The sequence below is a fragment of the Bemisia tabaci genome, chromosome 9 (assembly GCF_918797505.1).
Source record: "Bemisia tabaci chromosome 9, PGI_BMITA_v3".
Lineage (NCBI taxonomy): Eukaryota > Metazoa > Arthropoda > Insecta > Hemiptera > Aleyrodidae > Bemisia > Bemisia tabaci.
The window spans coordinates 3537931-3552545 of NC_092801.1; the positions used below are offsets into that span (position 1 = coordinate 3537931).

The 14615-nt window shown below is 42.4% G+C and overlaps 1 protein-coding gene across 4 annotated transcripts in view; it reads left to right on the forward strand.

Moving 5' to 3' along the window:
- Positions 1 to 14615, forward strand: part of Bap170 (Brahma associated protein 170kD) — a 110792-nt gene that overhangs the window by 39685 nt on the left and 56492 nt on the right. For all 4 annotated transcript variants that reach the window (XM_019061662.2, XM_019061664.2, XM_019061666.2 and 1 more), the window contains exon 4: positions 4719 to 4870. In XM_019061662.2, the coding sequence (XP_018917207.2) occupies positions 4719 to 4870 (152 nt within the window). The remainder of the gene's footprint in view (positions 1 to 4718; positions 4871 to 14615) is intronic.

The following is a 14615-nucleotide window of genomic DNA, read 5'->3' on the forward strand; positions in this document are numbered from 1 at the left end:
CTAAAAGTCAGTATCATCATAATTTCTATGGAGAAAATCGAGTAAAAATTACTGTATGTTTCGCATCGATGATCATTTACACCACGATGATTACAACGAGTGTCATTCGTCTTTTAGATATCACGCTAAACTAAAATCCGTAATACAACTATTTTAACTCCTGAGCCGCTCAAATTGTATCCATCGAGTTGAAGGCGAACTTTATTTCTCATCAGTTATCAGACGTCAGTGCGAGAGTCTAACTTTTGCAACTTATCTTATCTAAAAGTGAATATCAGTATATTCTTCTGTGGAGAGAATCGAGTAAAAATTACCGGACTTTTCGCATCAATCGATTATAATTACAGCGATGACTATAACGAATGTTTTTCGTCCTTATAACATCAAGCTGACCTAAAATGCGTGATACATCTATTTCAACATCTGAGCCGCTCAAATTGTATTCACAGGATTGCAATAATCTAAATTCAAAATTACCCAACCACTTTCTGACTTTTTTTGAAAAATTCCTTAACCAGGACAGGTCAGGGCTGCCGGCGGGCTGGAAAACCGGGAAAATCAGGGAATCTGCGACAATAGGGAAAAGTCAAGTAATTTCTGACACATCTACTAATTATTAAAAGAAACCACTGATCTTCCAACCGCTTACCCACCCTGGTCAGTTTTAAAGCTCGTCATCTTCTTAATTAGCTACTGAATGCCTTCGTCCACTATTTGATTTGGAAACGAGAAAATTCTGTCCAAATTTTAGCGAAAGTCAGCATTTTTTAAAGTAAAAGGGGAGAAAATTGGCAATTCCATCGAAGGTCAGGAAAAGTTAAGGAATTAAAAAAAATTTGGATTAAGAGCCAGGCAAGAATAGTCAGGAAAAGTTCAGGGAACTTGAAGATGAAGAAATTATGGTAACCCTGGCACGTTCATTCTTGTCAAACAATAAATTGGACTGCATTTTGCAATGTGGACCTATAAATTCCGGCCCAGTTTTAAAACAACGTATGTGCCATTAGTTTCCCTATGCACATAAGTGTTTTATCAGATGAGCTAGAATTTATAGGTCCAAATTGCAAAATGCAGTCCCATTGTTCAAGTCAAGAATTGCACTCTAGGGGTGGAGTCACATTCCTTCGTCCGGGAAACGATGAAGTAGAGCCTGTATCAAGCGCCACTATCAAAGCTATCCATGAAAGTATCAAGGTCAGGCGTTGTGATTGGCTTATTCGATGACTTGGACCAATCACAGCACTTGACCTCGACATTGCGATCGAGTATTTTGATGGTGTGACACAGGTTATTGCCACCTTGCACGGGGAAAGCGCGCTGTGTCGACCCCTAGTTGGTGAGACTTTCGCACCCCTCGGGGTGGCGAGGGCAACGACGGCGTCGCGGGTGCGTCTGGGCGGGCGGGCGGGCGCCGCGACGCTCGGCGCAACGGGAAGTGTCGCAGCGGCGGCGACAGTCCTTGACCTAGTGCAACAGCGCCGCGTCGCGCAACGGTAGTGATAGTGGAGGCTGCACCGACCGCGAGTAGGCCCCTTTTTCCTCAATGAAGCCCCGCGCCCCGCCCCCTCCCCCTCCCCTCCGGGCCGTTGCGTACTACACTACTACGGCGGCGGCGACGCCGGTGACCTTGACCGTTTCGCCGGTTCACAGACGGACGACGCATCCACTCGACGGCGACGGTCCACTCGAGTTGCGGCGCCGGCCGCCAGGCGGCGCTCCTGCGCCCCGCGCGTTCGGGGCGCGGACCCGGAGAGGCGACCCTCTCCGCTCCGGCCGCTCCTTGCCACCCGGCGACCGGCGGGGACCTCCGCCAGGGGGCGCCTTGGCTTGACCGTCGGGTTAGGGCCCGAATCCTAGAGTCCCTTTATACTGAGAGTCAAGACAACACCCCTCATGGAGACACAAACGGGAATAAAGATTACAGAAATTGAACGTTTTGTGTTGGTTTTTTGTAATCTTTGATCGGCCCATTCTCAAATTCCTCTCTCCGTTCCTTCTCTCATTCCGTTTGTTCCTTGCCGAACCCGTAATTCCCTGGTCCATTCCAGATTATAATCTTTGCAATCGGTGAAAATGTAATCTTTATTCCCGTTTATGACACTGTGGAGGCCTAAAATACGGGAACCAATCAGAAATGGATTCATATTGTCTTGACTTTAGTATAAAGGGACTCTAGTCGGGATAGGGCCCGAATCCGAAGCGTGGATCGGGTTTCGATTTCTAGAGTCCCTTTATACTAAAGTCAAGACAATATGAATCCATTTCTGATTGGTTCCCGTATGTTAGGCCTCCACAGTGTCACAAACGGGAATAAAGATTACATTTTCACCGATTGCAAAGATTATCATCTGGAATGGACCAGGGAATTACGGGTTCGGCAAGGAACAAACGGAATGAGAGAAGGAACGGAGAAAGGAGTTTGAGAATGGGCCGATCAAAGATTACGAAAAACGTTCAATTTCTGTAATCTTTATTCCCGTTTGTGACTCCATGAGGGGTGTTGTCTTGACTCTCAGTATAAAGGGACTCTAGGATAGGGCCCGAATCCAAAGCTTGGATCGACTATCGACTCCCCCCCCCCCCCCCCCCATTTGAAGCTATCGTAAAGAATCGATTGTCGGAAGGTTTTATTCGATTATTATTTTATGTTAAATTCGACTTAAGTGGCAATTGGATTGCATTTTGCAAGAAAAGGAACTAGGAGCATTGCAATGTTGCTAAGGTTGTGCACAGTGTTCGAAACTCACCTTTGAGTTTCAGTTTTTTTTTAGTTTTTTTTAAAAAAAGCTATTTAAAGTTATTTATCGACTTAATCTGCAACCTTGAATGAGTGTCGGGTTAGAGTTAGGACACATCCATGCTCTAGGCTTTCAAATTTTCATGGATTAAGGTCGAGTAGAATCTGTTTTTGCAGATCCACTCGTCAGTTCCTTGAAAATTTGTCGCCACCACCGGGATTCGAACCCGGGACCTTGTAAACCACAGTCAGGCGCGCTGACCGCAGGCCAACCTGACCGGCTCTGTTCTCACTTTATAATGCTCTTATTTATTAGCAACCATCAAGTGTCAAAGGATTCCGTTCGGTAAAATCGTCGTCAATATATTCTCGTTGTGTTTCGCTCGTGCTTAAGGACACCGAGGAAATTCGCTTTACCTGCTCTCCATACTTTAATGGCCAATAAAGTGGATCGAGCGAAATTTGGACGGCTATTAACTTCTTTCTGGTTTTGGCGAGGCAAACCTTGGAAGTTGGAATGTGGATTCTGGGTGTGACGGGATTCGCACGAATAACTCGCTTGTCATCGCGCTTTCAGCAGCGCGTCCGCCAAACGTCTCGGAGAGGACGCAACTCAACGCTTTTCTCCAGTCCTTGTATCTGTTGTTTCCTCGTATGCGGTTGAAATAATTGTACCAGAATAAGTTCATCGCACTGGAAAAAAACATAGGATCTAGGGTCCAGACTCTTGAAAACGTTCACAAGAAAAAATACTCTTGATTCAATCGGATTTTTGCTTAAATCAAGAACCAAGCCTATTTGAGCGGATTTCCTTTTGATTTAAGCTTAAATCTGATTGAATCAAGAGTTTTATTTCTTGTCAATGTTTTCAAGAGGCTGGACTCTAGATCCAATGTGTTTTTTTTCCCAATGTAAATGCGCCGTAATATATACGTAAAAAGTCAATTTGGCCCCTAAAAAATCTTCAGTGGTGCCTAAAAATCGGGCTTCATGCGCCACATGGCTCCTAAAATTCAAAGGTGAGATTCGAACACTGTTCCTGACGGTGGCAACCCTTACGACAATCAGCCCTCGGCGGGCAGTGAAAGGAGTAAAATAGCAATTAGTTAGGTTCAGTTGGGTCACGCAACTAAACTAACCTCCCGGCGAAGCGGGAAGTGTCGCTAGGATTTGAAGGCGCTCTACGCGTTCGGTTGGGTCACGCAACTATACTAACCTTCCGGCAAACCATGATGTGTCGCCAGGATTTGAAGGCGCTCTACGCGTTCGGTTGGGTCACGCAACTAAACTAACCTCCCGGCAAACCGGGAAGTGTTGCCAGGATTTGAAGGCGCTCTACGCGTTCGGTTGGGTCACGCAACTAAACTAACCTCCCGGCGAAGCGGGAAGTGTCGCAAGGATTTGAAGGCGCTCTACGCGTTCGGTTGGGTCACGCAACTAAACTAACATCCCGGCAAAGAATGAATTAAATCTGATTGAATCAAGAGTATTTTTTCTTGTCAATGTTTTCAAGAGTCTGGACTCTAGATCCAATGTGTTTTTTTTTCCACGTGCATGGTGGAGATCTTCTGGAAGCTGGCATCTCTCTATCTCTTTTTGGATGTCCTCTACACTGATGAAAAAATTTGTGTTCTTGTGTACTTTTGGTTAATATAGGAAGTGAAACACAAACCAACACAGTACAGTTTTCTGTGAATTTAGCGCGGAAAACTTTGAAAAGACTGAAGAAATACATTCCTCTGATTGCGACGTTGGCATTCACCATTCGTTTTTTATTGAATTTCCTCAATAAAACCAGGTGGTTTCTTCTCTTGAAATTGTCAATCGAAGAGGGTTATTTTGTGTTTTAATTTTCTTTTTAACCGAACTTTAGTAAGTGTTGACATTTCTTTCAGCGTACCTACCCACCTTTTAGCCTTCTCTGTCCTCTCTGTTGTTTTATTCGCTTGACTTATTTTCGATTGGGTTTTCTGTGTTGCAGGTTCTTGGATAGGTACGAGAAAGTGCACTTTCTGGGGGAAACGGGGGATCACGGAGACGTGGAGGACGAAGACAGTCGGCATCGCAAGTGGTCCGCTAGGGCCTTCAACTCAGTTCCTTTAACCTACAACTACCACCAACACAATATAACCGGTGAGTCCGCACTTGAGCAACATGTTTTACCATATTTCTACCAAATTATCCGAAACAGAGATGGAAAGTGAAATTTCATGAAATCTCATAAGGCTCGAATGAATTTCACTAAAGTTGAAATTAATTAATTTTTTTTTAGAATTATTGATCGAACCTTTGAAGGTCTGAAAGCGTTTCAGATGGTCTTCTGTTGATGCTGCGGTGTTATGCTACTCTACTGAAGGTGCCGGACACAAAGAGGGGGTAAAAAGGGAAGTAGGGGGTAGAGAGAAAAACCCCAACCTAACCTCTAAACTGAACGAAAACATTTGCAACGCGCGAATGTTATAGGCTTGGGGTAAAAAATTTCAAAATTTCAGAAACACTGTTTCTAGGCGTTTCTTAGCCTCCTGAATTTATCCCCAGAAGTTTCAATATATTTTATGAAATTTCGTGAAATTTCATTCGAATAAATTTCATAAAATTTTCCATCTCTGATCCGGAACCGTTCAACCTACCTGGAGCCAGGGCAGTTTTGAAGTTCGCAGTTCCGAAAACGTATTCTTGAGACGAAAGTACGGAGACTTGAGTGAATGAACAAAAAGTCTGGGGATCGGACATGGAAGGAATTAAATTGGAGGAGAGTATGGGAATGGAAGGAAAGAGGGGGGATGTTGGTCTCCCGAATAATATTGCGTCACGGTCGCAGGAGTCCCCTAGTTTACGCGACAGGGGTCGGAGATTTCAGCATCGCGGGGCGGGCCAATGAAACGCGGACCGCAGAAGAGGGCGGTGCTGCCAGGAGAGAGGTTAATTAGGAAAACAGAAGTGACTTGACAGTTGCGGCGCCGCTGGCTCCTCGCGGCCCGGCGAGAATTTAACATTCCCCGTATTGATTTTTTTTTCAACGAGACCCCTGGCTTTTATTCTTTATGTCGGTGGAATCTCACGGTATGTCGCAATGAGTCAGTTAAGTCATTTTTTTTTTATTGTGTCATTCGAAAGTAGTAAGTGACCGAAGCTTACGGTTTTTTTCCTAAATTTTTTTGATGACTGCAAACAGGAGAAAAGTTTATTTGAAAGTGCCAAAAATTAGGGTGGCCTAAAACGGCGTTTGAACTGCGCGCTCGTAGGTCTTGGACGTACACGTCACGATCAATATGGCGGCGGAAAGCGTAGTGGAAGAATACACGGCGGCGACGCGTTGGCGGTATGTTTTTGTTGGTCAATTGGAGGTTATGTCGGTTACTTTGTTTGAAATTCATATCCATTGTTCTTAATTCTCTAAGCTTTTCAATCAGAATGCGATACAGATGTATGTAGGATATGAAACATTCACACAGAGCTCACTTAACCTCAAACGCGAAATCGAGATGTCAACAATGACAGTGTGGTGGTAGTAAGCAGGTCGGCTTCGCCGCCGCCATCTTCCCGTCTTATGACGCGTAGATCCAAGAATTCACGGCGGTCGGTTCAAACATGTTTTCGAGGACCCCTAAAAAGGAAGCGTTATATCTCCGCGGAGACAATATTTCGTGAAATTTTGACGTGCGCATCGTTCTTCTCGTACCGAAAACTGTAAGATTCGACTATTTGCAGGCAAATCCCTCCCGAGCTTAACTGACTCATTCTCGAAGTAATCTCATTATAAAATAAATTAAGTAACGCGATTTTTTTGACACCCATCCACTCCTCGTAACGCCAGTGTCCAGACACCCCCAAATCAATCACGTAATATTCGCCTCGACACCTCCCCCTCCCCTCACACCCTCCACACTGGAAAAAAAAACACATTGGATCTAGAGTTCAGACTCTTGAAAACATCGACAAGAAAAAATATTCTTGATTCAATCAGATTTAAGCTTAAATCAAAAGGAAATCCGCTCAAATTAAGAGGCTGGGTTCTTGATTTAAGCTTAAATCTGATTGAATCAAGAGTATTTTTTCTTGTCGATGTTTTTAAGAGTCTGGACTCTAGATCCAATGTGTTTTTTTTTCCAGTGCATAACTCTGACGAAGCTCATATTTGAATGTCTCTCCTCTCCTCTTCTTCGATTTTCACTTCGAACTTACTGTTCTCTCCTCTTCCGGACATATAGAGAGAACTCTCAGCACAAATGTTTGGTTAAACACGAATTTTTTGGTAAACTTCTGAAGATTTTCTTTGAAATTTTCAGATACCGTCGCTCCTCTGGCGTGAGGGCGTATCTCGATTTCCACACGAGCCAGTGGCGTGGCGTGCTTTGTGATATATCGATTGATCTGTCATTTAAACCTATGGAAAAGAATCGATTAACAGGGTGTTCGCAACGAACACCTTAATAATCGATTCTTTACCATAGCTTCAAATGGGGAAATATAGATAATCGATCATTCACGCCTCGCCACTGACACGAGCCCCAGAAAGCATGGATTTATATGGAAAACAGTGCTCACGTGGAAATCCAGATACGCCCTCATCAAATTGCGAACAAAACGTTCTGAAAATCTTGACGAAAAATATTCCTAAGTTTACCGGGAAAATCCTTTTTTCATCAACGGGATTTTGGCAACGCCTGAAGGTTCATACGGCGTTTTTCCTTAACACGGCAGTCAAGCACATAGTGTTCGTTATTGGCGACTAGAAGGTGCCCCAGTTTGTAAATTTTCATATGTGGATTACATTTTGCAATAAGGATCTCTGGATCTTCCATAAAAGCACATTTCTACGTAGGGAGACCAATGGTATATATGGGTGGTTTCACGATAACTGGAATTTTTTACGCCGTGACAGACAACACATTTTTCGGTCATATTTTTAGTAGTAATGATAATCACTCGAATTTTTTTGCATTAATCGATACAGGGTTACGTGTTACAACGCTTTTCAACGATTTATCGCTCTACTTTTCAATTTTAATCTATAAACGGCCGAAAATGTGCTGTCTGTTACGCTGACTTTTTACCGCGTAACAGACAGAACATTTTCGGAATTTACATAATATTAATTGTGAAGTAGAGCAATAAATCATTAGGAACAGTTATAATACGTAACCCTTTGAAGATTAATGCAAAAAAATTCGAGTGATTAACATTACTACTAAAATATGACCGAAAAATGTGTTGTCTGTTACGGCGACAAAACTATTCCAGCTATCGTGAAACCACCCATATGTTGTTCCAAACATGAGCCAATATTTTGTAGTTCTTTATCGCAAAATGTAACCTATAAGACAACAAAATTGTACCACCACGGAATCACTCTGTTACTACACATAAAGTCTGCGTGCCTTCTCACGACTTACAAGTGCCTCATGCCGTCCTGTTCGGCGAGTCCCTATCCTTGACGTGTAATTTGACCCGAGCCTTGTGAACTTTCGTGTTACCCTCTCCCGCCGCCACTCACGACCCCTCCTGACGTCCTGTCTCTCTTAATCTCCTTTACGCGAGATAGTTCATTACAACCCGATTTTTCGAGTCGAAAGTTCCGTGCCACAAGATGTTTTTGATCCCAACTCGAACACAAAACACAATTGACGTCAACCTCACTCTGTTATCCTGCGTGTCACTGCCCTATCTTTCCCGTGTAATTCGGCCGAGGTTAAATTTTGGGAGGTGGAAAAACTTCTTCGCCAATCCTGGCGCCCGGGTCTGATTTTTTCCCCAAGATGTTTTTGATCCAAATTCGAACGCAATAGACGTCAACCCTGCTCTGTTATCCTGCGTGTCACCTTCCTATCTTTCCTGTGTAATTTGGCCCTGGTTAAAATTTTGGGAGGTGGAACAACTTTTTCGCTAATCCTGGCGACCGGATTTTAAGCTTTTCTCCCCTCCTCTCGGGTCAAAGTTCAACTCATTCAAATATTTTCAGACGTGGAGTCTATTCTGATATCCTGTGCATCTACCTCGTATGTTTTGCATGTAATTCTGGTCAAGGTTGATGAATCCTGCATAAGATTTTCCAAAATTCGGAGACTTACACGTAAATTCTGGCGTCCTGGTAGGTATGCTTCTCCCCCTCTTTCAGAATTTAACCCCCAAGTAATTTTTCAGAGGTAAAGAAGAAGCATCCCGCATGAATAAGGTTGCACAAGTCCTCTTTTCCTTCTCTCCGTTTCAAGCCTGTATCCTCTACCTATTCCTTTCTCTGTTTCGCCTCACAACGTCAACAGTACGATCCAACCGAAATATACAGATGCTCGACGTCAATTTCGCTCTGATATCCTTATATGAATCGTGATATCTTTTCCATGTAATTTTTACCGAGGTCGGAGAATTGTGTGGTAAAACTTAATATTTGGAGAGGATTATTACTTCCACGCGAATTCTGGCGCCCTGGTAAGCGCGTTTCGTCTCCATCTCTCAGAATACACTCGCAAGCAATTTCTCAGCATTCCGAGCGAATATGGTTGCACAAGTCTTTTTTCCCTACGTTTCAAGCTTTCACATGCTGCTACCTATTCTATTTTCTGTTTCCCTACCCATTTTTGCCTCAAAACATTACTGGTATGACTCAGCCGAAATTCAGAAATGACTGACGTCATTTCCGTTGTGATATTATGCACATTCATTATCGATCTCTTCCGTGTGAATGCCACCAAGTCTGTTGCGTTCTGCCCATAGACAAATTCTGCCATAAAACGTTTCGAAATTCGAAAGGAATCTAACTTTCATTGAAATTATGTCGTCCTGGCAGACGCGTCTCTCCCCCTCCTTCCAGAATCGAACCCAGAAGTAATTTTTCATAGATTATGGTGCATATCGTATTCATTTGGTAGCACAAGTGTTTTTCTTCTTTTACGTTTCAAGCTGAAAGCTTTCCTACGCTACCTATTCTCTCCTCTGTTTCCCTGCAACTTTTTGCCTCAAAACGTCTTTGGTATGATCCGATCAAAATTCAGAGGTAACAGACGTCAGCGTCTTTTCTGATATCTTTTCCGTATGATTTGACAGGGCCGTTGCGACTAGAGACTCAAAATTTCCTGGAACTTTATTTAATGAAATTTCACGCAATTTAATCATACATTTTTTTCTCCTACAATGGACTCAGTATGCTATGAAACGCATAGAAACAGTAAAATCCTATTTTTTTTAAAAAAAAGAAAGAAAAAAAAACCAGGGTTGCCACGTTTAGGCATTGCCGGGAAATGTACAGGAATTCTCAAGAGTCAAGGAAAACTTAGAAATGTCGTGAAAAAATTGTCAAGTCGCCAAAATCTGCTTTCTTGAATGGTTTTGATCTTTCAAATAACAGATTTTAAGTAAAAAAATTTTCAACGTACCGGCTACGTCTTTTTAACCGTTCGACATATATTTAATTTTTAGGGAATTTCATCAGCTAAATTCTGCGGCAGTCCTAAGGAAAATCCTAATTTGGAATTTTGAAGAAAGAAAAATATCGCGAATCAAAGCTCCAAGTTCCTTATCGAATTCTCAGATGATCATCGCGTGTCGCATACTCAGCCCTAGCAAAATCGTTGAAATTTCATGGAAAATGAAATCAGTATTTTAGCAGTATTTTAATGGGATCCTAATTTTGAAATGGGGGGGGGGGAGATCACGAAATAAAGCTCAAAGTTTCTTATCGAATTCCCAGATGATCGTTGCGTGTTGCAAACTCAGCCCCAGAAACATCTTGGCAATTTCAAGGAAAAGAAAATCATTATTTTCCATCTCAGCTCGCGACGGCCCTGAATCCAGGAAACTGCGGCGGTAAAAATTCTGGAATTCGGGAGGTATCGCTACTCCCTCGCGGATCCTGGCGTCCTGGCAGGCGCGCCTCTCCCCACTTCCCCGAATTCCACCCCCCAAATAACTCTCAGCATCCTACATGATACGTGTGGAAGCAGCAGCGTAGCGTGAACGATCGATTATCGATATTTCCTCATTTGAATCCATGTAGAAGAATCGACTATCGAGGTGATCGCTGCGAACACCCTGTATATCGATCTTTTTCAATAGGTTCAAATGGCAGATCAATCGATATATCGCAAAGCACGCCATTGCGTAAGAATCCGGTTGCACATTCGTTCCCCGACGACGTAGTATCGAGCTTTCCGAGCGCTACCTATTTCCGCTCCTGGTTCCCTGCGCGTCTCGCCTGAAATTTTCCCCTGAAAACTCCCCGGATGGCAACTTTACCTACACGCTGAAAGTTGAGCTTGGAGCGCGTCGAAGTTCTCGCGTCTCTGACGTCCTGGTATCCAGTCGCCATGCCTTTTGGCCCCTTCGATTTCTTCTCCAGGCAATTTTACCCCCGACGCTACCCGCTGATTGTTGAATTGGTAGACAAAGCTATAGACGAAGAAGACCTAGGAGTGTGGAGCGATTCTTCGTTGAACAGGTGGTTCTCTAAGATTAATTAGTTGTTTCGTGCTTCCAACTGAATTTCCTCAACCGTCGCATGGGGAGCGAGAGGATATAAATCCCAGCGGGCTGATTATTGACATTGATAGACGAATCTATAGCCAAACATGGTAATTTATTTTAAGAAAATCGAGCTATTAGCCTAATATAAATTAAACAGGTAAAATATTTTAAACTACATGGAGATGAGAAATAATGAAAAACTTACAAAAAACAAAGCAAACGTGAGTCCTTCTTGTAAGTTTTTATTATTTCTCATCTCCATGTAGTTTGAAATATTACTTGTTTAATTTATTTTTGGCTTTTAGCTCTGTTTATTTTTTTTTAATCAATTGCCAAGTTCTATGCAGCGTAACTAGCCAAACTTGGCATTAAATTCTATAGACAAACAAGACGAAAGAGATACGAAGGTTTCTTATTGGTGGAAGCGGGTGGTTGCAAGGGATTGGAATGAAGCTCAATTTCAGCAGGCTGCCTGAGCGCTGTAAATTAATTCTGTTGATTGAAGAAGTATTCCGATCGTTACAATGTTCATTTATTTGTAGATCCTTTTAGGGCATTCTAGGCTACTGTTCAACTTTTTCTGACTTCCGGGGAAACAAGTGTCAATAGTTCCCATGTGTTTTAGATCATACGTTAGTTCCTTAGAATCGCGGCATGACGCATATCTCTCTTCTGATTTCCTGGACGCCTCACTCCAATCTTTCCCTGGTAGTCGACGCAAATTTATATCCAAGTCAATATCAGACAGCTTAAAACTACTTATCGTTGAACAATTAAGTCATCCAATCTCGGTATAAGTAGTTGATGAAATTCCCGTCGAATTCAGTCAAACTTTCCGAAATTTGATACATACCACCACCAAACCTTCTTTGCTTTCCTGCAACACTGGCCTCTGTACTCACCGTGTAAAATCGAAACCTATTGTCGAAAGTGCAGTTTCTTAAGACTGTGTTCAACGTGTCAAATTCCTCCAACTCAATTTTGTTGATCGTCAAATTCGATCGAACTTCTGTCTATCGAATTAGATCAAACCTTCTTGAATCGAAATCGATCAAACAATTGAATGATAAGTTCCGTCTTCGTTTCTCCAACTATACTACGAGCTCTCAACGATCACTCGATTTAACCAGCAAGTCTTTTCTGCTTTCCTGCAATGCGAACCCCTATACTACCCGTGTAAAATCGTGAAGGACTGTCCGGAATGCAGTGTTTTAGAGACCGGGGCAGCGAGTCAAATTTTCTCCCGACCTCGTCAAATTTGATCGAACGCACCTAAATACTTGTAGAATTTGATCAAACTCCTCTCAGTTCAACTCGATCAAACTCTTCAATGTTTTACAGAATGTTCATAATGATCATTCGACAGTACCGCCGATCCTTCTCTGTTTTCCTGCAACATTCGCTCCTATACCAACCGGGTAAAATCGGAACCGAATGTCGAAAATGCAGTTTTTTAAAACCGCTGTTAGCGGGTTAAAATATTCCTCTTCTTTTGTAAATTTTCATCGAATTTCTACTGATCGAATTTGTTCAAACTCCTCTCAATTCAATTCGATCAAACTCCTCAATATTTTACAGAGTGTTCTTAATGATCATTCGATACAACCGCCGAACCTTCTCTGTTTTCCTGCAACACTCGCTCCTATACCAACCGTGTAAAATCGGAACCGAATGTCGAAAATGCAGTTTTTTAAAACCGCTGTTAGCGGGTGAAATATTCCTCCTCTTTTGTAAATTTTCATCGAATTTCTATTAATCAAAATTGATCAAACTCTTCAAAATAATACTCAGTGGTCTTAATGGTCATGCGATACATTCAGTGGTTGTCAACCACCAAGTCTTTTCTGCTCCCCCTGTAGAGCCAGCCCCTATACCAACCGTGTAAAATCAACGGATTGTCCGGAAATGCAGTGTTTCTGGACTACGGTCAAAGGGGCAAATTCTTTCCAAACTCGTTATATTTGATCAAATTCATTTAAATTTGATCAAATTCATTTAAATTTGATGAAATTCATTTAAATTTGATCAAACGCACGACCACCAAGCTCCCTCTCTTTTCCTCGAAATCGAGCCCCTATTTTCACCATTCAAATAGGAGAGCAGCTGTCCCGAACGATTTTTTAAAAACTTACAGGGTCTTCTGTTCTCCTGTTTCTATTCTCGTCTCCCTCTTCTCCCCTCATCCTGAAATGGTTCCATTTTGGAATCCTTTCCTCGTCAAGGAGGAGTTTCAGACCAAAATTCTGTTTCTGATCTCCTGAAAACCATTCTCTGGCATAATGGCGAGGCGTCAATGGTCGATTTTCGATATTTTTCCATTTGAAGCCGTGTAATAATCGATTACTAAAGTGTTCGTTGCAAACACAATGTGTATCGATTCATTTCCGTAGGTTTAAATGACAGATCAATCGATGCATCGCAAAGCACGCCGCACCACTGCTCTTATTTTCCTCGTGTAAATATTCTTCAAATCCTCGAAATATTACTTCGTTACTGGATCCTCTTGTTAAAACTTCGAACATATTGTCCTATCGCTATCGTCTCCTTGAGACTACGCCCCTCTTTCCTAGTTTCCTGCTCTTGGCATGTTTTAATTTTAATCTCTCAGGTCCAGTTTTTCGCAATCTGCTTCGGTGAAATATGCCCCTCCACGCATCAAAATTATCTTGCGTCTTGCTTCAGTAGTACTATGAAAGTTCTGAAACACAATGCCTTTTCTGACGTCCTGAAAGTTGTGCTCGTATCATTTCCACGTTAAAAATGATTTTAAAAAATTGATTGTCCTGTAAAGTAGAAGGAAGAGAATGATCATGCTGACCAAATCAACCGCTCCATCCTCTGGCCTCCTGATCTCCGAAAATTTCCACTTCGTGTACCCTTATAATGTCACCATCGCCGCTGGATCGTTCTTTATCTTTGTCTCTGTCTATCGCTTTGTCTACCAATTTCAACAATCAGTCCGCAGGGGAAAACGGCGTATAAACGGTCATTTTGTTGTTACTGAATTCCCTCCAATAAAACACGGATTTTCCGGAGGGTTTCGTGAATTTTTTTGTTTCCTTTGAATGTGCAGGGAATTAGCAGGGGTCCATGGAGTTCCCTGTTTTCTACAATTTTTGTCCATTTCGTTTATACGAGCCGAAAAGGTGCCTCCACGAAGAGTAATAATAACTTTTTTTCTCAGATGTTAAGTTTCTTCGGTCGACCGATGGGTAGAAAATTTTAAAATGGCGGAAAGAAGGGCTTAACTAACGATTATTTTACCCTTTCTATTCCGGACGTCGCCCAAAAATAAATTTAAAAAAAAAAAAAGTTAAATTAAATGTTCCGAGAGCTTTCACGATTTTCGCGGGCTTTCCACAATTTTCGCGCGCAATCGGGAATATTATGGACCCTCGGGAATTTAATCATTGCTTGT